This window comes from Miscanthus floridulus, chromosome 11 (genome assembly GCF_019320115.1).
Source record: "Miscanthus floridulus cultivar M001 chromosome 11, ASM1932011v1, whole genome shotgun sequence".
Taxonomy (NCBI): Eukaryota; Viridiplantae; Streptophyta; class Magnoliopsida; order Poales; family Poaceae; genus Miscanthus; species Miscanthus floridulus.
The window spans coordinates 79,058,709-79,080,777 of NC_089590.1; the positions used below are offsets into that span (position 1 = coordinate 79,058,709).

At 48.0% G+C, this 22,069-nt stretch overlaps 2 protein-coding genes across 2 annotated transcripts; both read left to right on the top strand.

Annotated features, from left to right (window-relative positions):
* Positions 1 to 728: 728 nt before the first annotated feature.
* LOC136493514 (beta-carotene hydroxylase 1, chloroplastic-like) lies at positions 729 to 2,726 on the top strand. The gene is made up of 6 exons (XM_066489612.1): positions 729 to 1,265; positions 1,421 to 1,480; positions 1,565 to 1,771; positions 2,027 to 2,152; positions 2,349 to 2,405; positions 2,512 to 2,726. The coding sequence occupies exons 1-6, from the start codon at positions 849 to 851 to the stop codon at positions 2,578 to 2,580; spliced, it is 936 nt and encodes a 311-aa protein (XP_066345709.1). The 5' UTR covers positions 729 to 848; the 3' UTR covers positions 2,581 to 2,726.
* A 14,343-nt stretch (positions 2,727 to 17,069) lies between these two features.
* On the top strand, positions 17,070 to 18,485 carry LOC136493587 (uncharacterized). The gene is given in 4 exon segments (XM_066489686.1): positions 17,070 to 17,150; positions 17,152 to 17,230; positions 17,867 to 17,968; positions 18,077 to 18,485. Coding segments are annotated over 4 exon segments (453 nt in total). The 3' UTR covers positions 18,268 to 18,485.
* Positions 18,486 to 22,069: the final 3,584 nt, after the last annotated feature.

Sequence of the window (22,069 nt, forward strand, 5' to 3'; positions counted from 1 at the left end):
AGGAGGGAAGGGCGGTGGAGGCGAGAGCGTGTCGCCGCCTTCGGCCACACAACACCTCGAAGGCGATGCCGCTGTACACGGCGCAAAACTACAAACTGGCCGGATCCTGCAGGCCCTGACCGTGCGTTTGGAGTGCGGTGCTGCTGGGCTGCTGCCTCCTGGTAACCTGCATCTGCGACGACTAGTCAGCCGTCACACAACATGTGGTCACGCGGGAGAGGAATACTTTCGTTTGATTATCTGGATACATTTCAGGGTTGCCCAAGTTTGCTAAATTAACAAACTGAATCTAGCGTGCGTCGTAACATGGAAAGGGATTATTATCTCAAGTGGCATTCGACGACGTGCGACAGATCACACAGGTCGCTACGTACTGAGGGCCTGTTCGCTTCTGAATTCCGGAGAAATCTAGATGGTTTGAAGGAATACTGGAAGAATTTGAGAAAGAAAAACACTGTTTTGAATGAAAAAAATAAGTGGATCAAGACGAATTCAAGGGCGAACGGACCTTAAATGGACAAACATATTTTGATGCTTAAGCAACTCCGTTCCGGCCTTTGCATCAGAATCGGTTGGCGGCGGCAGGAGCTCAGCTTTACCAGTGACATGGACCGTTGTGACTTGTGAGACAGTGAGAGCCACATTCCAATTTCACCACTTCTTCCTCCCCGCGGACGCGTCGCAAAGCGAGCCTCTGGGAGACTCGAAGGCTTAAGTAGCGTGCACCTGGTCTCCTCTGCCTTCCCCTCCTGTCCTGTCACACACACTTGACACTCCCGGTCACCCAGTCCCCGTCGTGTCCATCTATAGCGTTCCATTCCATCACCGGAAAGTGCAAGCACGGGCCCATGGCCGCCGGTCTGTCCGGCGCCGCGATGACCGGCTTCGTCGCCAAGAACCCGCTGCTCGCGGCCGCGGCGCGCCGCAGGGCGCCTCCCCTCGCCGGGCGCGCCCTGCCGTTCTCGCCGCTCACCACCACCACCACCACCAGGGCCGCGCGCCGCCGCGGGCTCGGGACCGTCACGTGCTTCGTGCCGCAGGAGACGGAGCACCCGACGGCCCCGGCTGCTCCTGTGCCGGTGCCGGTGTCGGAGACGGCGCTGGACGAGGAGGCCAGGGCCGCGGCGGCGCGGCGCATCGCGGAGAAGAAGGCGCGGAAGCGGTCCGAGCGGCGGACGTACCTGGTGGCCGCCGTGATGTCCAGCCTCGGGGTCACGTCCATGGCCGTCGCTGCCGTGTACTATCGCTTCAGCTGGCAAATGGAGGTACAGTAACTTTCTACTGATTGGCCAGTAGTGCTTCTCTCGTTGCTAGTAGTGCTTGCAGCTTGCTAGTGCTAGGAGTAGAAGAGTAGTATGTGGCCAGGACGTGGCCGCGAGTGTGCCACAATGCTGGAATTTTATGCCTCCGTGCACTGCAGGGCGGCGAGGTGCCGATGAGCGAGATGTTGGGCACGTTTGCGCTCTCCGTCGGCGCGGCGGTACGCGGCGCTCCTTGTCTCTAAACTGCAACCTTTTCCTGACGCAAATTCGGCTGATTTCGCTGGGCGCGTGCGTGCGTGCAGGTCGGGATGGAGTTCTGGGCGCGGTGGGCGCACCGGGCGCTGTGGCACGCCTCCCTGTGGCACATGCACGAGTCGCACCACCGGCCGCGCGAGGGTCCCTTCGAGCTCAACGACGTGTTCGCCATCATCAACGCCGTGCCGGCCATCTCCCTCCTCGCCTACGGCTTCTTCCACCGCGGCCTCGTGCCCGGCCTATGCTTCGGCGCGGTAAGCCACGGACTAGCAGCATGTTTGTTTCCAGGAAACGATCCGGTTAGTTTGGTGTGAGAAAAAAATACTATTCTAATTTATAATTCATGATCGTTTACGACCCAGCGCCCAGACAGTAGGAGTCTCTCGTTGTATCTGTCTGGTTAGTTTGTTGGTTGGTTGGACCCACCTAACTCAGCTGGTAGGCACGGTGGCGTCAGTCACGTACTCATCCGACTGTGATCTCACCCTCCAAGTGTCTTCCTCCCACAGGGCCTCGGGATTACGCTGTTCGGCATGGCCTACATGTTCGTCCACGACGGCCTGGTCCACCGCCGCTTCCCGGTCGGACCCATCGCCAACGTGCCCTACTTCCGCCGAGTGGCTGCCGCTCACAAGGTACGCACCGCACGACGGCGACGAGGCCAGCTACCGACCTCTCGCTCACCACCAACCTTCTCGAAACTTCTGTAGCTTCCATCTACTGTACTGTACTTGCCACTGGCCAGTAGAAACCAACTTGAGCTGATATTTTTACCGCGCTTTTGCACGCTGTCGCTCGTGTGGCTGGGCTCCTCGGCGATGTCGCGAGCAGATACACCACATGGACAAGTTCGAGGGCGTCCCGTATGGGCTCTTCCTGGGACCAAAGGTGAGCAGCGAGTGGTGCCCCTTCGTTTGTCCTCGCCTTGCCTCCTGTGATCCGCTGACGTCTGAGCTGGTTGTGGTTGTGGTTGTGGCTGTGGCTGTGGCTGCAGGAGCTGGAGGAGGTTGGTGGCCTGGACGAGCTGGAAAAGGAGCTCGCGCGAATCGGCCGGACCATCTGATGGATTCGTCCGGATTCCGCCGCGGCGCGCTCCGCTCAGCTCCATGTTTTTTTTTTCCAGAAATGCTATTATCACCTGGTGGCATACGAGTTTTTTTTTTACCGTGGAACCGCACGTCCTCCGCGCCTGCACCGCCGCGCCCGCGTCGCTGCAGCCCCTGCGCCCGCCCGTCCCCGCGCCGCCGCCGCGGCCGCCCCCGGCATCTTCCTGAAGTCCGACGAGCTTCTTCCCCAACTCCGACGCCACCACCAAATTTGTCTCTATCATTTCATAGAAAAAAATTGTTACTTGTGATTTGTGATTTGTTACTTGTGATTTGTGCCAAGGTGAAAGAGAGTAGAGGAAGAATATGAACAGTATCTATGGAAAAAAATTCAGATATTACCGGACGCTAAAATACCCGGACGTTAGATAGACAAGCTCTTTTGTTTTTGGTCGCTTTTGTTGATTTCATTGTCGGTACTGGAAGGTTGGGGAGCCGACGACCAGAACTCCAGAAGGGGTTTGATTTGGATGCACGGGCATTTCGAATGGCCTTGGAAGGCACAGTTCGTACATGGAGATGTCCGGTGCCATACTGCCATGGAATTACCCCCCTTTTTTTCCTTCACATTCAGAAGCGCTGGCGTGATAGAGGGTTTTCATTCCCAAAATCCCATAGTACATAGTCCTAGTCCATCCATTTCTTTGTTGAAATTTTGGAATGTCTTTAGAAGTACACTTTAACCATCAGTGTTTCCTAAAACTAGGTAAATTCCGATCCCCGGGCCTTGCTGCAGGATTTGCGAGACAATGTCAGGATAATTCTGGATGATGATTAGCCAAATATTGAAGTGAGTTTTTATGGCGGTGGATAGTGTGGTAGGAATAGTGGAACACCAATGAAGCAAAACCGGAAATGAACAATAACCCTAGGTAAGTTGGTGGATATCAGATGACAATTAAGCCCAGCCCCCGAAGGACACAACAAAAGGAAATCAATACAAAGTGATAGCTGTGACTTATATTAAAAATAAACAAAATCGACATATCACTTTACGAAAGGGTTATCACAAAATGTGATAGAAAATACAACGAGGGAGGTGGATATGAGACCAATAAGAGTTTACCATAGTGCTAATCTAAACTTTTTGACTAGCGATCCCATGACTTAGGGGGTGTTTGGTTGAGCTGTGGCTGTGGGAAAAAGCTGCTGTGGGCTGTGAGCTGTGAGAAAGCTGCTGTGGGCTGTGAGCTGTAGAAAAGCTGAAAGCTGTTTGGTTAAACAAGTATAAAATATATCTTCTATCTTTATCTCTCTTGAAACAACTATGGAAGAGCTTTTTATTCCACCAATTTCGAAAAGCAGAAAGCCAAAAGCCAAAAGCAGGGTCAAACCAGCTTTCAAAAATGAACTACGGAAAAGCAGCTGCTTCTGAAAAAGCAGCATCCAAAAGCAGCCCCTTTGGTTGAGCTTTTGGCTTTTGAGGCCAAAAGCTAAAACCAAAAGCTCAACCAAACACCCCTTTAGAACCTGAGAAAAACAAGCTATCAGTTAACAGAGGACAATAATCTAAAGCCCTCTCTAAGTGAAGATGCAATACTCTCAATAATGTATGATAGAATGGCGACATGTCTTCATGTATTTCTATTGGCTTTAATAAGTGAAGATGTTGTCTTATTGAACATTCTTCAAAGAACGCACCTGAGACTGGCCGTTAAACATTGCATTCTATGAGACTCAGGTCAAACCAGTACATGGCTGCCAGTAGCCTTTCCTGTAGATGGAGCTTATATGTCATACTTTCTAGTCTCTTCATGAGTTTACAAGAGATCTGTTCGAACAAACCTTGCAATTCTAGATATAGTTCATTGCTCGAAGCTCTAGGGGATGTTTAACTTAACGGTCCCTGCCACTAGTATATCAAACAGTAGCACGAACGGAAAAATATATAAATTAGAATTTGAGATCTAGCGGGGGATTGTTGGAATAACGGTCTTAGCCCATATGAGTTTTTTTTTTCAATTATTCCAAACCAATCTCAAAGGCCCCATTCATGGCTGCAAGTAGATGATGGTGTGAACCTTAGTCCCACCTTATTAATGAAAATGGATGATGACATATTTAGGCATGGGAGTCCTCTCCACACTACAGAGTCATGTGTCACTGTGTGCGAAGAGAAGGCAAGCCCACACGCTTGCTCGCTCACCTTGCCTTGTTGGGGCAGAGTGAAGGGCGCACTACGCCTACATAAATGGTTCTACAAATTTGGCCTATGGTTTGTGGGAGCACGGCCTCCTTTTGCATCTCTATTTTCTGGTTATTCGCACTATAAGTCTGAGAGTTAGAATCCTAACCAGTTTGGATCGTAATCGTAACACAACCTCATGCGGGTTTTCCTATATATATGACCTGTCGCCACCGCCAAAGCATACCTTGTTGAGTTACGGTTTTGCCTCTTGTAGCTATTTCGACTAGTTGTGGTCTCTCCATCTCGAGTGCCTACATGCTCCAACGATCGGAAGAGTAGGTCTTTAAAATCTCACGCCCTTGTGATCCTCTACCGAGAGAGGGTGAATATGGTTTTTGGGGAGCACCTCCTGCAACTGCTCGTGTTCTTCACCATGTCTTGTCGCCTGTCCAAGCAAAGTGGCACTACGTAACGTCGTCTCCATTGTCGACTGCTTTGACATGTCTTCATCAACATTGGTCCTCCACCATCAGCCATGGCTACTACAAACGAGAAGTACGTACGCGTCCAATCTATTGTTAGAATATGTCTACTCTTTGTGTCGTTATTCCCGTTAATGTTGTCCAACTCAACTAGTATATGTATCCGTCATCATTTATATTATGGAGTTAATTGTGAAATTTCTTAGTCACGGGCCCGTCCGTGAGCAAGTGCAGTCAGTGTGATTGCTCAGGGCCCCACATTTAACTCGTAACATATATGATATAGTTTTTAACTGGGCTTTGATTTGGATTAATTGTAGCTAGTTTAACCCTAGCACCAATCGGGGCAATCGGTATCGATTCATTTCTCAATTCCATCTGGTTTTCTTATACTACTCTGACGCTCTGTTTCCCATTGCGGTAATTCTGGGAGGCGGGCGTCCGTCCACCCGGACGCTCCGTTGCTAGGCTGCAATGACAGCCCAATGACCACCTCTTATTTGCTCGTCCACTCGCCCCAGAACCGTTCTAAAAAAACTCACCTCACCGTAGCGCCGCGACCATGCTCCGCCATACCGTCTCGGTGACCGCGCTCTCCACCGCACCTCCCTCTCCACTGGGCCTCTGCTCCGTCAGCCGGCATCTCCACCGTGCCCAAAAGCGATAGCCAGTCTTCCTCCCTCTCCACTACGCCTCCCGCACGCCGCGACCTTCTCCAGTGCACGAACCCAACACGGCCTTTTCCACTGGAGCGGCAATCTCCGCACCACCGACAAGCTCTACACCGGTGAACTCCACGCACCGACGAGCCTCCATTCGCAATGAGCAAGGAGATATTGCACTAAAAGACCATGTTGCAAGCCTATATTTTAAGTGTTTCGAATGTTTCATAGGTATGTTGCAAGTGTGAAAGGTCCTTGTTTAGTTTTGGTAATTGAGTGACAACCTTAGGTGGACTAATATGTGTTTGAGTGAGATACATAGGTGATTAATCCACAAGTACATGTGTGTGAGCAACATATGCCATGACAGTGAAGATGGTTCGAAGATGTTGCAAAGCTCACACATGTGATGATGAAGGAGCTCATTGCACATGAGACATAACATTGAGTCATGTGATCAAGGTGGAGAAGATTAAGACATGACTTGGCCTGATGGACCGGTTGCAAGTGTGAAGGGCAAGTTGAGTGATGACTTGGCGTCGATGGACCGAAGCAACGGTGAAGAGCAAGTGAAGTCAAGATCGATGAACCAATACGATCACGTGGTGATATGAAGTGGATCATATCATTTGTGATTGGTTGTTGCATGTGTTGTATCAACATTGGAGGAGATGGAATGGAATGCGCAAGGCAAATGTATAACCTATAGGGCATTTCATTTCACCGGTCATAGGTGTGTAGAGAAGTTTATGACTGGATTTAGGATAGATGACCATACTATCCAGAGGGGTAAACTTGTTTGCATATCAGTCATCTAGTGCCACTCGAGTGATCTAACTTTGCATCGTTGCTAGGATCGAGTGGCATGACAAGTTGAGTGGCTAACTCCTTAAAAATGTTTATGAAAAGCTAACACATATACACATGGTGGTGTACACTTGGTGGTGTTAGCACATTTATAAAGGAGAAGAAGTTGGAGTTGAAATGGATCAACTCGGCGAAGAAATAGAGGCGAGGAAGTGTCACTGTGAGTGACCGGACGCTGCCCTCGGTGGTACCTGTGCGTCCGGTCAGTCCTGGCACTTGGCTGAGGGGCGTGAGTTTGTGATCGGACGCTGGCGCTGAAGTTGACCTGACACGCAGGCGGTGAGTCCGGTCGTTGATGACGTAAGCTGACGTGGTGATGCTAGTGTTGGCGCGTAGGGCCTGTGAGGATCGGACGTGGTGGCGAGTCTGATCGCCCTGCACCTGATGCGTCTGGTCGTCCAGAAGTTGCTCAGGAACCTCTCTGAAGTCGACCTGACACGGTGGTGGCACGCTAGTTCGCGCGAGCGAATGCGGGTGAAGCGCATCCGGTCTTCGTTCGCTGCGTCTGGTCGTGGTTACTGTTGGTGCACGACTTGTAGCCGTTGGGATCGCGTGGTGGACATTGAACACGGGCACCACGTGGATGGCTAGGAGTGACCTAACATAGGGTCTGACGCATCCGGTCATCACAACCGGCGTGTCCGGTCGCTGCGAATTCTGCCCAGTGAAAGGTTAACGGTTAGTTTAGCCCGTGGGGTTCTAAATAGAAGTGTTGGCTGGCCTTTGGCTGGTAGCTAAGCACACTAGAACCTTGGTGACTTATGTAGTGGTGCTAGGGAGCCCTCTAACTCACTCTTGCTTGATAGTGTTCATCCGATTGAGTGAGTGAGTGATTCTAGTGTGATTGTATCATGAGGTTGCATCAAGTGGCACTAGGTGATCGTCTTGCAAGACGATGGTGCTTGTTACTCTTGGGGGTTGCCACCTTCTAGACGGCTTGGTGGCTTGTGACTCCGTTGAAGCACGCGAGAAGATTGTGTGATGCTCCGGAGAAGGATTTGTGAGGGGGATTGTGCTCACCCCGCGGGGATCACGAAGAGTAACTCTAGTTGAGCGTGTCATTGAGCTATCCTCACTTCGGGGTAGGTTCTTACAGTGCCTGATGTGTGGGCTTGACAGATGATGCCAATTAGCCACCGAACCACCAAGTGAGCGATCGACACAACGGGAACGTAGCTTGGTGGCAAGCAAGTGAACCTCGGAAGAAAATCACCGTGTCAATATTGTCTTCATCATCTTCTCGATGGTTTGCATTCTGTGAAACACAAGCTTGTATTACTTTCATATACATTGTGCTTGTGTAGCATAGAAGTAGCTCCCTTGAATGACTAATTTGATTTTAGTAACCTTATTAGTCACATTGCTTAGTTTGTGTAGCTAAGTAATTTGTGCTCTATAATTTGACTTATGTAGCCTTGTTATTGAGCATTACTAGTAAGCTTAGGTGGCTTTGTGCTTTTGCTTACTAGATTATGTAGGAGTTCCCTCGGTTGTGTGAAGTACTAGTTGCATAGGTTTGTGTGACCTTGCAAGCTAGATTGGTTAGGTGAGCTCTAGCTAGACCGGCACCCTAGTTGTGTGTTTAGGATCTTTTCAAGGTGCTTGATAACTTAGATAGAGGGATGTAGTCTTGGCTAGACTGATAGTTTTAATTCTGCACTTATATCGGTTAGCCGGCGCGATTAAGTTTTAGAAAGGACTATTCACCCCTTCTAGTCCGCCATCTCGATCCTACAAAGTGTTTCATATGGATGCTGTAAAAGTAGATCGAGATGTTACAAGCTTCTGTTCCCAATATTTTATTTGTTTTTTTCAAACGTATGTTGCAAGTGTGTTTATTTAGATATTGAATATGTTTTATACATATGTTGCACTTGTTTTATCTGGATGTTGCGTATGTTTTACAATGATTTTAAGTGTTTTTGCAAGTGTTTTAGATGCACGTTTCAAGTGTTTCATCTGTCTTCAGACGTATGTTGCAAATATTGTATCTGGATGTTTCAAAAATAAAAAAAGTCTACATAACCTCCTCACCTATTGCAACCCGACTACTTCACCCCTAACCTATAAAACCAGGTATTTAACACTCTGACCTTTGTAAAACCGTTCAAATAACCCCTACGGTGGTTTTGCATAGTGGTTTTGCCACGCTGGCTGAGGTGGACTTTGATGCTGACAGGGATGATTGACAAGTGGGCCCACTAGTAAGTGGGCAGGTCTCCTCACCTTTGCACCAAGAGCATCGGTCCGGCATGGCGAGCTCTAGGCGCATAGTGGAGCGGGGATTGGGTGGTCGGAGCCGGCTGGCAGCGAGCGAGGCAGCGCGGCCATGGTAGGGCAGTGTGTGGAAGGAAGGTGGGCGAGAGGATCAGCATGGCGCGGCGGCCTCGACGTGGCCCGCAGATAGCGCCGAGAGCGGCGCATGCTCGGCAGCCGCATCGGTGTCCGCGGTGCGGTCCGATGAGTCGAGGCAGAGTAGCAGCTGCCATGGCTAGAACCAGCGCTGCGCGGCGCGGCTCGTGGGAGGAAGGCGAGTGAGGGGAGCAGCACGGCGGCGGTGGCCTCGACACAGCCCGTAGATAGCGCCGAGAGCGGTGCGTGCTCGGTGGCCGTGGCGGTGTCCGCGGTGCGGTCTGGCAAGCCAAGGCAGAGTAGCAGCTGGCCAAACCGGCGCTACGTGGCATGGCACGCGGGAGGAAGGTGAGGGGAACTGCACGACGGCGGTGGCCTCGACATGGCCCCCAGATAGCGCCGAGAGCGGTGCGTGCTCGGCGGCCGCGGCAATAGGGATGCAAGTGGCGCAGGCCAAGCTGCTAACTCGCTAGGCTGACTACGCCACAAGCCCACATAGACCCACGCCGCAAAGCTCACGAGATTGGAACAGCTCGATGTGGCTCGTCCGCGTAGCCCGGCGGCGCCGCAATGACCCATATATCCCAAGTTTCGATGACATCGTGGAGCTCGAAAAGGCACGCACATGGCGCACTCCACCATGTCCTCTGCTCCTGGTCCAAACCTTTGCGGTGTCCACTTCTAGCACCGGCCTTCCACGGACAATTGGCTACCGTGGTGCTGCTAGCTAGCTGCCATGGCTTCCGCGGACACCACAAAGGCTACCGTGGGCAATGGGCCGTTTGCCTCGCCATTGCTGTGGGTGATGGGAACCTCGCCGCCGGGCTGCTCCTCCGCTGGCTTGCATTTTTTCTGCACACTATTGGCTTTCCCTGTCCAATCGTTGAAGCAGTAGCGGAGGGATCGGGGTTGATGCAGAACAGAGAAGGCGACGAAGACGAAGAGCAAGAGGATGCTCGCCACACCACCACCCCTGCTATGGGCGCAGTAGAAGTGTTAGCGTCGGCGCTGCTTCCATCTGCTCGGAGAGGTTAGGAAGAGGAATGTGGAGGCGAAGGCATAGGGCCACGGTGGTGTTGCACGCTATGGCCAAGGCGGGTGAAGCAGCTGCTTGCTTCCTTGATTTCTTCCATTGTAATCGATTATGGGTCCCATGTTTCACGTGTAGGCACTTGATAGCATCGAGAGCGGTGCATGCTCCACGGCCACGGCGCCGGACAGGGAGCGGCAGAGCCGAATTTTTTACAATTTGGTCCTTTTTTTGAAAATTTCTCACAAATAGACCCCTGGTAGAAAGAATTCAGGAAATGGACCCTTAGCTCGGCGCTATTGGTGCTGGCGCCGAGCTCGGCGCCACCGTCACTGGCGCCGAGCTCCTGGGCATGGGGCAATGACCTGCCAGGGGGCTCGGCGCCAGAGTAACTGGCGCCGAGCTCGGCGCCGTAGATCTTGGCACTGAGCTCAGCACCAGTCACTCTGGCGCTGAGCTCCCTGCATTTAACCCTAGCCCAACCTTCTTCCCCTAGCGTTCTTCCTCTTCTTTTTTCTCCCTCTCGGGTTTTTCTCTCCCCACTTCACCTACCTCACGAATTGACATATTGGACCTTAAAAACCTTAATTTGATCCGTAGATCTTTGAGAGCAAGGTATACTCGCTCACCTCCTTGTTTTTTTCGCATCGATTCGGTATATATTAGTCAGATTTTTAAACCTAAGAATCGTCATCACTTAGGGTTTCATTGTATCCCTCAATATATGTATTATACAACCGTAGGTTGATTCCAAGGCGTGAAAAAAGCTAGCAAACCAAGCCGCATGTAGTTATGTTATGGGTTCGTTGTTGTGGATGAAATGAGAAACCCTAGGTTTAGGGTATAATGTTAACTGCTTTTGGTTCTTAGAACAAAATTGGTTGTATTGTATTTATGGTTCTCATTGATATTTTTTGTGATGTTTTGATTTATGTTTGTTAAATTACATCCATTTTGTTAGATGCAAGAAATGTTTCGGGAGGAGTTTTGGCGAAAACGGGGTCGTCCTCGAGAATTATACCTCGACGCGTCTAGCAAAGATGCCCCCGTCCCTCCTGACCTTCCTGCCCCTAACTGTGACTGTGGTTTCCCAGCCCATGTTTTTCAATCAAAACATCCAGACGCAGCTATGCGTTGCTTCTACACATGTAGTCGGTTTAATGTAAGAAATTGTTTGTAATATCCTTTTTCTTTATTTGTTAAAGTATGGTACTAATATTTTGTTGGAATCTCGGTGTGTAGGACCATGAGAGGTGCTTTTTCTTTCAGTGGATCGATGGTGCAGACAAGTTTGATTCTAGGTACCTCTTTTTCGACGATTGGTTTAGAGGGAGACATCCACGTGAGCACTTCAAGCGGTGGGTTCCAACCCCCCTAACCCTTCGGCAATGACGGCTAAAGAGAAGCACCTAGCCGTAGTTAGACAACTCAAGGAACCTCCTCTGTGCGATTATGGAGATCGAGCTGTGATAAACCCTGAGAATACGTTGGAGTTTGTGTGTCCAAACAAGCATGAAGTAAGTGCAAAGTGTATGTGTTAAAATCTTGAGCTATATGTGTTCATGTACTAATGTCTCATTATTTAGGTGTATTCAATGGCGAAGTGTCATTTCAAGGAGTGGTTGTATGGTTCTAAGAACCAATGGCCGGGAGAACCACGAAGGGTTAAGGAAAAGAAGAAAGAACGGGTAATCTATAAAGCACCTCCTGTCATGTGCGAATGTGGTGTAAAATCCAACTATGGCCGAGGCCGCCGGTGGAGACCAAGGAGAGGCTAAGGCGAGGACGGCGGTGGAGGGCGTGGCGGCGCGGCGCTGCCGCCAACCATGGGCAACGGCGCGAGGGTACGGCGGTGCGGTGCGGGCTCGGGCGAGGGAACAGCAGCGGCGGCGCGGCAAGGGCGCGGGCTCGGCCGCCGGAGCAGCAGCGGCGGCGCTGCGCGGCGAGGGCGCGGGCTCAGTCGCCGGAGCAGCGGCGGCGGCGCAGGCGTGGCACGGTGGCGCGGGCGCGGCGGTGGAGCGGGCAAGGGCAGCGGCGACGGCGTGGGCCGAGGCGGCTTGGGCGAGAAAGGAAGAGGAAGAGGCGCGGGCCGGATAGATATTTCCGAGCTCGGCGTCAGTCACTATGGCGCCGAGCTCGGCGCCAAGATCTACGGCGCCGAGCTCCCTGCCACCGTGCCCGCCAGCTCGGCGCCATTCACTCTGGCGCCGAGCTAAGGGTCCATTTCCTGAATTCTTTCCGCCAGTGGTCCATTTGTGAGAAACTTTCAAAAAAGGGCCAAATTGTAAAAAATTCGGGCGGCGGAGGTCGTCACGTGCCTACGACGCACACTGCAGGAACTGCGCCTCGCGTGAACAAGCGGCCCTCTGCCACTTACAAGTGGGGCCCACTTGTTAGTCATCCACATCAGCACTAAAGTCCATCTCAACACGCCAGCGTGGCAAAACCATCATGCGAAACCACCGTTGGGGGTTATTTGAACGGTTTTGCAAAGATGAGGAGGTTAAATACCTAGTTTTATAGGTTAGAGGGTGAAGTAGCCGAATTGCAATAGGTGAGGGGATCATGTAGATTTTTTCTTTTAAAAAATAGATTGGGTGTTGCATCTCTCTCCTTGTCTTTTGCTGCTTGCCTCAATATCTCCTCCCGGCACCGGCTGGGTATCCGAACTAGGCACAGGCGGGCGCTGCCCCTTTCCCCTCTTCTCGATGTGCTGACATTCAGGTTTCGTGGGACCTACGTAAGTTGCGCGAAACGGAGTGTAGGTGCAGCCGTCTGTATAGATGTCTCTTGACGCTAGCACTGCTGTTCCCTATTGACAATCGATTTGTGTTTCTCTGGGCACCGCAGAATTGCCCCTTTGGGTCTCGCTTGAAACACGACAGGCCTTGAGCCCTTGACAGCGACCCAAACACAGGCCACTGGTGGCGGCGCCAAGCGTGCACGGCGCAGAAGCCTCATACAGCATCGCCAAGAGCCAACCCGCCCAACAATCAGGGGCCAAAATGGCCAAGCGGATCTTTTACGGTTGGGACGGCCCTGCTTAATTATATTATCTAACAATAGTTTCTTTTTCTTCTCCTTTTAACAGTCATTTCCTATTTATTTATCTACAAAGACAACTACTTCTTGTACTTTATCCATTCCTGTCCTAGAGAAACATTTCACTACAATTCATCGAGGCCCCGTTTGGCGGTGCCGGTGCTTAACAGTTAACACAGCTCCATCTGCTACCGTGGAGGGAGAAGCTGGAGTCGATGGATGAAGGGAAAAAAGTAGTTTCGTTGGTCTTCTAATTTTGCCGTGTTTTGCCGCAGAACCATGAGAATAATCTGCGTCAAATAGGCCCTTTTGTTTCGATCTCCCGTCGTTCTTTGTCATCCAACTTCAGCATGAGCCATGATGAGGTACGCACACACACAACGGGGCTACGAAGGATCAAACACTCTACTCGCCTTATTACTTGGGGATAATCAAACATTCTCCACATTTCACGCACTATATCTTATATTTTTATACATATAGTATTTTGTACCGACCGGCTGTCCGGCTCAGGCGTGCGCCACTGCCTACGTCAATTGCATGAGCTGACGAGCATGAAGCGCATGCGCAGCCGGCGCTCGGCGCGGCGACACCTGGCTCGGGGCAAGCTTATACTAATGCACGCGCTGCTCGCTGGTTCAACTAGATTGTGCGAGAGCGGAATGTGTCCGCCGCGTCATCAGAACCGAATGATAGGAATCATATTAATCCCGGTCGAAATCAAAGACTGAAAGACGTAAACGATTTGTGCAACAGCTCACTTTTGGCTGTCCGCGACAAAGATGAGCTTCCTGGCAATGCAAATCGTGCCCTGTATTCAGCAAATGATTATGCGGTGACGGTGACGAAGGAACGTGCCTGCCAGGAGGTGTTCAGTGACGAGGACAGCAGCAGCTAGATAGGTTCGGTTTGAGGTTGGCCGAAGTGCCAATCCGGAGGCAGCACATGCCCGGAAGTCGGCAAAAGTTACTAGGACGGTTACCATCAATCGGGAATGACCTCAAGCAGGCCACATTTTGCGTGGTTTTTTGGTCTTCATCAGTCCGCGTCGAGTGACTACCCCTTAACAGCATATCATAAAGTCATTCGAAATTATTAGTTAAAAAACGTGTCCTTTCTAAATTTGATTTCCATATAGTCCCATACAAAGGGCATATACTCTAAAAAAACATTTCTCTTTCCCCAATATTTCCTTGTATCAAATAACATATGTAATGGACAACATGTCACTCCATATTTGAGAGATAGAGGAGGTAGTTTAGGATGCCACTAAATACGATATATTAGATAGGTATATGGTTTGCTATTGAAGAGTTATTTTATTACATAACCTTGATTTTCACTTTTAAAAACTAGTTAAACGAACTCTTGGTAGTGCTCTTGAGAGTTAGTGATTGAGCAAGCTCCAAAGCCATTTTAGATAAAATGGAAATGGTTCTACTTTCAACCTTTACAAAATTGTTTTTAGAAAGGACAGCAAAAGCTTTGTCGCAATTTCTACTAGATGAAGAAAGAAAAGAAGGCAAGTGCCCGTCCAGTTTTTTGAATGGAAACTGGGGCAAAAAACCATACAACCGAGGATAAAGCACCACTCATCCTGCCCAACTTTAGTACAACAACTGGACAACTATCAAAACTCACATCGTTACTTGCTCCAACTTAATCGAATCGACCTAACTAACAACCCAACTAAACACTAACAAGAGATGAGAGGCATCGTACTAAAATTATTATGAAGCTGTAGCAAGCTCTAAGCTAGGTGAAATTAGGAATAGTTTAGGAGTGCTATGTTGGGTCACGAGGACACAAAAAGCCAAAATCAACATATTGGGGATATACACTTATGGACTTATGGCTTTTCTTAAAAAAGTTTTAGAAAATAGGACTAAGAATGAAGGGACTGAAAATTTAGGCGCATACATAGGACGTGTTTGGTATGGCTCCCAACGAATCCGGCTCCTTACAGCAAAAACACTGTAGTGATACTGTTCATCAGAGCTGATTTTCTCACTCTCCCCTCCTCCTCTCATCTCAGATAGTAGGTAGGAGCCGGAGAAGCCAAATTTTTTTTTCTCCGGCAGCTCCTTCGTGCAGCAAGAGAGAGAAAAAGAGAGAGAAAACGGATTTCATGAATAGTAGATAAAACCGTGCTCAGTGTCAGAGGATCCCGAGCCGGGGAGACTCCCTCCCAAAAGGCCCATAGGCTTGTTGGCGGCTCCAGCCTGCGTGGCGATTGCAGTTGGCCATGGGCTGATAAGGGTGCACCACAAGGCCCAGAAACCCTTCTAGCTTGGGCTGGATAACAGGGCCTTTTCTTTTCTTGTTTCCACGGTTCCACCCCCCCCCCCCCCACCCCAAGTTTTAGCGTACGGCACAAAAGTTGCATTTTCTCAAATTGTGCAATCAAATCTAAATTTTAATACCTATCCTGGAATCCATGAAAAACTTTTAAATTCTAATAAGTTGCTTTTACTATACACCTCCACGTTTGAATTCTGAGACTCCGGTAATTCTTTAATGCTGCACAAAATGCCTGTGCACGTCGAGAAAAAAAACTCAGGCTGCGGGGTAGACATCCCTGAGCTATTTTAGCTTAGGACTTCTCACCCAACTCGAGAAAACCCTTGAATCCCATACCCTGTCCGCACACAGGGACCCGTTACCCGGTGAGAGGGCCGGTCCATTACGTAAGGAGTTTTTTCCCACACCGTCAACCAGAAAAATCGTCTGACCAAGGATTTGAACTGTAGTCACGAGGAATGCCACCCGGAGGCTTGACCAACGTGTCAAAATGAGATATTCTAAAAACTATAAAAACTAAAGAACATCAATTGTATAGCACCAAGTCACCAACCGATGGTCATGTATGTTAGTAGGTACTACCTCCGTCCTAAAAAATAATGTAACTATGTGTTGCGTGCTACGAAAAATGGTTCATGCTTGACCAAGTTTTTAGTGAATAATATTCACATTTATGACTTTAAATTAATTTATTATGAAAATACATTTCGTAATTAATTTAATGGTATTTATTTGGTATCATAAACACAGATACTTTTATCTATAATTGGTTAAACTTAAGGTACTAAAACATGACACTATGCTAGAATTGCATTCTTTTTGGGACGGAGGTAGTAGAACGTAACTTACGATGTCAGCATGAACTATGCTAGTCGGAGATATAATAGGTTCATTTGAGTACATTTGTATGTACTACCTCCATTCTGAAAAGAATATAACTATAGGTTGCATGTCACAAAAAGTTATTCACGTTTGACCAAATTTCTAGTAAATAATATTCATATTTATGGCTTTTAAATTAATTTATTATGAAATACATTTCATAAATAATCTAATAGTATTTATTTGGTATCATAATTATTCATATTTTTTTATCTATAATTGATTAAAGTTAAGGTACTAAAATGTGACACTGGAATTACATTCTTTCTAGGGTAGATGTAGTATATCTTAGCTTAGAGCCTGATTGATTCTCTTCTAAAATTTGTCATGCCAATGATTTGGCAAGCCATAATTTTGGCTAGTATTTGGTTTGCTATTAAAACTTATCAAACTCTCACATTTGGTTTGCTAAATCTATGATAATGTTTTTGCCTAAGTTTTAGCTTGTTAAATCTTTAACACGATAAATTTTGGATGTGAACCAAACATGCCCTTAATCAGTACCCTCACGCACGTGTTGTAAAAAAAAATACAGCTCACGCACGCACCTGTTCCATTGTCAGTCTCACACTATCTCCTTTTTAGGCTTTTGGGGAGCCGGCCTACCAGCAAGCTAAAATCGGATCTAAGGCCCATTTGGCTTTTGGGGAACGGCCCACGTACTCACCCGGCGTCGTCGAGACACTGAGGCGAATAGGCGATGGTTCCGGACTTCCGGTGCTCGTCGCGAGAACTTTCCAGAGCGCTCGCCCATCGTCTACAACTGAACGACCCGAGCCAAAGCAGCGCGTCTGTTCTCTTCCTCTCCTCCGAAGCCGCCATCCTTCGCACGAATTAGCCGCTCAGCGATCGGGATTCAAGGTACGTCTTGCTGACCTTCGGGGTCTCTGTTTCTCGCTTTCCCTTTCCTTCTCTCATGTGACCAGGAATATGACGCGAGCTTGTCCCCCATCGTGGTTCATCGTTGCCTGAACATATTGTGTGGTCTATTTCTGATGATCCGTGGACGAGGCAGAAAAGGTTTTCACGGATGGTCTAGCTTGCAAACTGAAGCTTCTCTGTCCTTGACATGAGAAGTAAATCACCTTCTCTGCTTAGCTACAAAACCGTGGATTGGGTTTCGTAATTCCGCTGATGCGTAGCACAATATACTCCAGAAACAAATTCGATTCAGTAATCCTTTTCGTGGCTTGATGGCTGCATTGCTATATTTAATTTGTAGAATGCCAAGATCGAGGAGCCAAACACTTTTCAGGTTATGCAATTGAACAGCCGGTAATATGAGTTAACTGAACATGATTCAGCCGGTAATAGGAGTATTAATCAAATAGAAACAGAGTAAATTGTGAAAAAATTCACACTAGGTCTAACTGCATTGCGAACCTTTTTTAGGATAAACAATGGGAATTTATCTGTACAATGAAAGGTAATTGAATAGCAAAATTACCTGTTTAACAAGTATGGAGAAACTAAGCTTTTTTGCTTCTTCATCTGAAGATTACTGGCTGCAGAGTTGCTGTCCGATGCGGGACACAGCGAGGTTTCTGGTGCAGAGTGCAACCAAGACCAAGCAAATCAAACCTGTCAATGGACTAGCAAGTATGGCAACTCCTTCCTCTGAATTTTGATTGAAGTTCGAACTGTACAGTCCTTTTCCTGAATGCCTGACATTTTCTTATCCTGTTTGTTCTTTGAAAAATTATACAGGGATGATGACAATTACTACTCCTCAGAGGCATGGGAACGAAAACACTTCCAGTGAATCTGTCGTCACGAAAGACGAAAACGTTGAGCCCCTGGTTGCCTTTAGCAGGCCACCTCCTTTGCCTCCAGTTCTTGGTCCCTTGGTCGTGCTCTCGTTTTTCGAAATGTCATCCGGTGATGAAGACAACAAATGAGTCAGGCAATACAAATAGCTTCTTGTTGTCTGTTTAGTTTGCACCATACCCTGTGGACATAAGGTTCGCGTGAGCCATGAGGGGCTGATCTTCCCCTGAACAACCCCATCAAGAGATCTAGGCCTTTTACAAAATATGTTGCACTGTTAGTTATCAACTAGTGACTGATCTGGTGACTACTCCCTCCATTCTAAATTATAAAGCGTTTCGGTTTTCAAGATACATAATTTTTGCTATGTACTTAGATATACACTACTCCGTATATCTAAAAACAATTTTTTTAAAGCCTCTCATCTGGGTACAGTTGTAGCATCTGTTCAAGCACACACACGCACGCATCCACACATACCACACTCACACCACACGTGTACGATCAGACCTACAGCTACACATAGAGTAGAAGACCGTGTCCTTCTAGAGATCACCGAAACCATCGTAGCTTCGTAGGCGACGGGAACGTCGCAGTCTCTTTGTGGCACCACGCGAGACGAGGTTGTAGATTTTATTTAGGGAGCTAATCCCGGTTTAGAGACGCAAGTCGATTCCAGAAATCGAACCTGCGCCGGCTGCGTAGCCACTCGAGCTGAGGCTTGGTCTCTTAAAGACATAGTTAAATCAATGCATCTTGAAAAGGCAAAACGTCTTATACTTTGAAATGAAGGGAGTACTTTTGTAATTTGTAAGGAGTTCGGACTGAGAAGTTGTATTGATAGCTATCCATAGTTTTTGTCCTAGTGCATCGCGCCTCCACGTGTCTTAATATGTTTAGTTAAAACCTTAGTTTAAGTTATGATAGCTCTTACTATGTAATCCATGTCTCATGACATGTCTTGATTTTTATCTTCTAGTTTTGATCTTATTGGTGATGGTTGCAGATGCATTCTGCATGTTCAGTTCAAACAACTGTTCTAAATGTATATTTTATTTGAAGCTACGTAGTATAGAAATAAGAATTCTAAATCATAGATTGCACTCTAAATTTAACAATTATTTAAACATGTATCACGTCCCTCAAGATTGCCGGTGAAGCTAAATGAGATCCTACAACACTAACTTTAGAAGTTTATTAATATTTATTAAACCTAATAGTAACTATTTACTCTAAAGAACCAAAAAGGCTATCACCACTTTTGGATTGAATTTACTCAAGATTATGTGTAGTAGTACTCTTTTTATAAATAATAGAGTACCTACAATTATATTATCAACACAGATATGTCATAATGTGCCAATAAAAATGCATAAATTTGATAAAGTCACAAATTACATAATTTATTATCATGTGACATTAGTACAAAGAATTATAAACTGATTTTGCTGTCACTTTTAAGGAAATGTTATCTCAACTAGATATTTAGTATGTCGATGATATATTTATCGATTATGTGTGCGTATTTAAGTTACTTTTTTACATGTTAGCAGTGATAGAAGTGAGCAGTTGTGACATCTGACCTAGTGGGAGTTTAGCGTCACTTTGATTATTTAAGCCAAAACATCTTTGAAAGGTCATTGTTTGGTTTTGGTAATTGAGTGACAATCATATGTGGACTAATTGTGTTTAATGTGAGATACACAGGTGATTAGTTCATAGGTACATGTGTGTGAGAAACATATGCCATAGAGGTAAAATGGCTTGGAGATGTTGCAAAGCCCACACATGTGATGAAGAGGCTCATTGCATAGAGACATGACATGGAGTCATGTGACTAAGGTGGAGAAGATCAAGACAAGACTTGACTTGATAGACCGGTTGCAAGCGTGAAGGGCAAGTTGGAGGCTTTGGAGCGATGGCCTGCGTGGCGGTGAAGCTTGAGCAAGACTTAGCGCCGATGGGCAAAGGCAACGGTGAAAAGCAAGAGAGGTCAAGATCGATGAACCAATACGGTCGCGTGATGATATAAAGTGGATCATTTTATTTAGTGATTGGTTGGTGCATGTGTTGCATCAACGATGGAGGAGATGGAATGGAATACGCAAGGCAAAGGTACATTTGTAGGGCATTTCATTTCACCGGTCAAAGGTTTGTGTAGAGAAGTGCATGGTCGAGTTTAAGATAGATGGCCATACTATTAATAGGAGCAAACTTGTTTGCATATCTGTCATCTAGTGCCACTTGAGCGATCTAACTTTGCATACGTGTTAGGATCTAGTGGCGTTGAGAAAAGAGTGCTAATCCTTTGGAAAAATAATTGTGAAAAGCTAAGACACGAGCACAAGTTGGTGATCACTTGGTGGTGTTAGCACCTTTACAAAGGAGAAGTTGAAAGGTGAAGAAACGAGGCAAAACCAAGCTTGGGGTGCTGCCCTAGGAGCACCGCCACACCCTGTCTGGTGCACCGCCACCCTCTTGGCGGTGACCCGCTGGTCGAGGATGAGAGCAGGGGTTGGAGCTAGCACCGACGTACCTTGTCCGGTGGCACCGTCACCCCTAGGGCGGTGCCTACCTGGACTTGGTTTTGAGCAGCAGCAGAAGGGCTATCACCGGACGTGATGGTGTACACCGCCATGTGCAGGGCGGTTCACCACCAGGTGTTGTCCGATGGCACCGCCACTTTTTTCCCAAGGGTGGTGAGTTCGGTGCTGAGGCGAGAGGGTCACAGCCACGGTCACCGCCATGGTGACGACGGTGCACCGCCCTATTTTTCAGAGAGAAGGGTTTTTGGGGTGTTGTCCGGGGTGGCACCGCCATCCCCTATCCGGTGCCGCTGCCGCCTGTTCGGTGACCACGACTAGTCAAACTAGCCGTTGGATTCGACCGTTGGGGGGCATCGCCACCCCATGTCCGGTGGCCACACCGTCGTGTCCGGTGCCCTCACAGAAAGTGCAACTTTGCTCCAACGACTCTATTTGGCTTGGGGGCTATAAATAGAGGTGGAGCTCGGGCATTTGGCTAGTTGAGCACCTTGGGGATGTGTTGCCCTTGTGTGTGCTTGGTTTGATAAGCCTCTAACTCACTTGTGCTTGTGAGAAGTGCGAATCCATTGCGAGTGAGTGATTCTAGTGCGTTGTATTGTGAGATTGCATCGAGTGGCACTAGGTGATTGAGTGGCAAGTCGGTGGTGCTTGTTACTCTTCGAGGTTGCCACATCCTAGATGGCCTGGTGGTGGTCTCCGTTGAAGCACACAACGAAGATTGTGTAGTGCTTCGAAGAAGTGATTCTGAGGGGGATTGTGCTCACCCCGCGGGAGCCACGAAGAGCAACTCTAGTAGAGCAAGACGTGAAGGGCGACAAGTGGTCCAACCAGGTCAAGTACTAGAGCTTGTGGTAAGCACTCCACGTGGGGGAATGTGACTTGTGGGTCACCACTAGCAAGAGGACCGATGGCAACCTTGGAGCTTGTCTCAACGGGGACTAGCTTGGTGGCAACCAAGTGAATCTCAGGATAAAAATCATCATGTCATCCTCGTCTTCCTATAGGTTTGCATCCTCGTTACACAAGCTTGTATTTACTTCATTTACATTGTGCTTATGTAGTTGCTCTTGTAATTAGTTAGCTTGTATAGCTTGCTAGTTACCTTCTTGCTTGTGTAGCATAGAAGTAGCTCTCTTGCGTGACTAATTTGGTTTGAGTAGCCTTGTTAGTCACATTGCTTAGTTTGTGTAGCTAAGTATTTTACGCTCTATAATTTAGCTTGTGTAGCCTTGTTATTGAGCATTGCTAGTGAGCTTAAGTAGCTTTGTGCTTTTGCTTACTAGTTTATGTAGGAGCTCTCCCGGTTGCCAAAGTACTAGTGCATAGGTTTATGTGACCTTACTCTAGAATTGATTAGGTGAGCTCTAGCTAGCCCGGCATCTTTGTT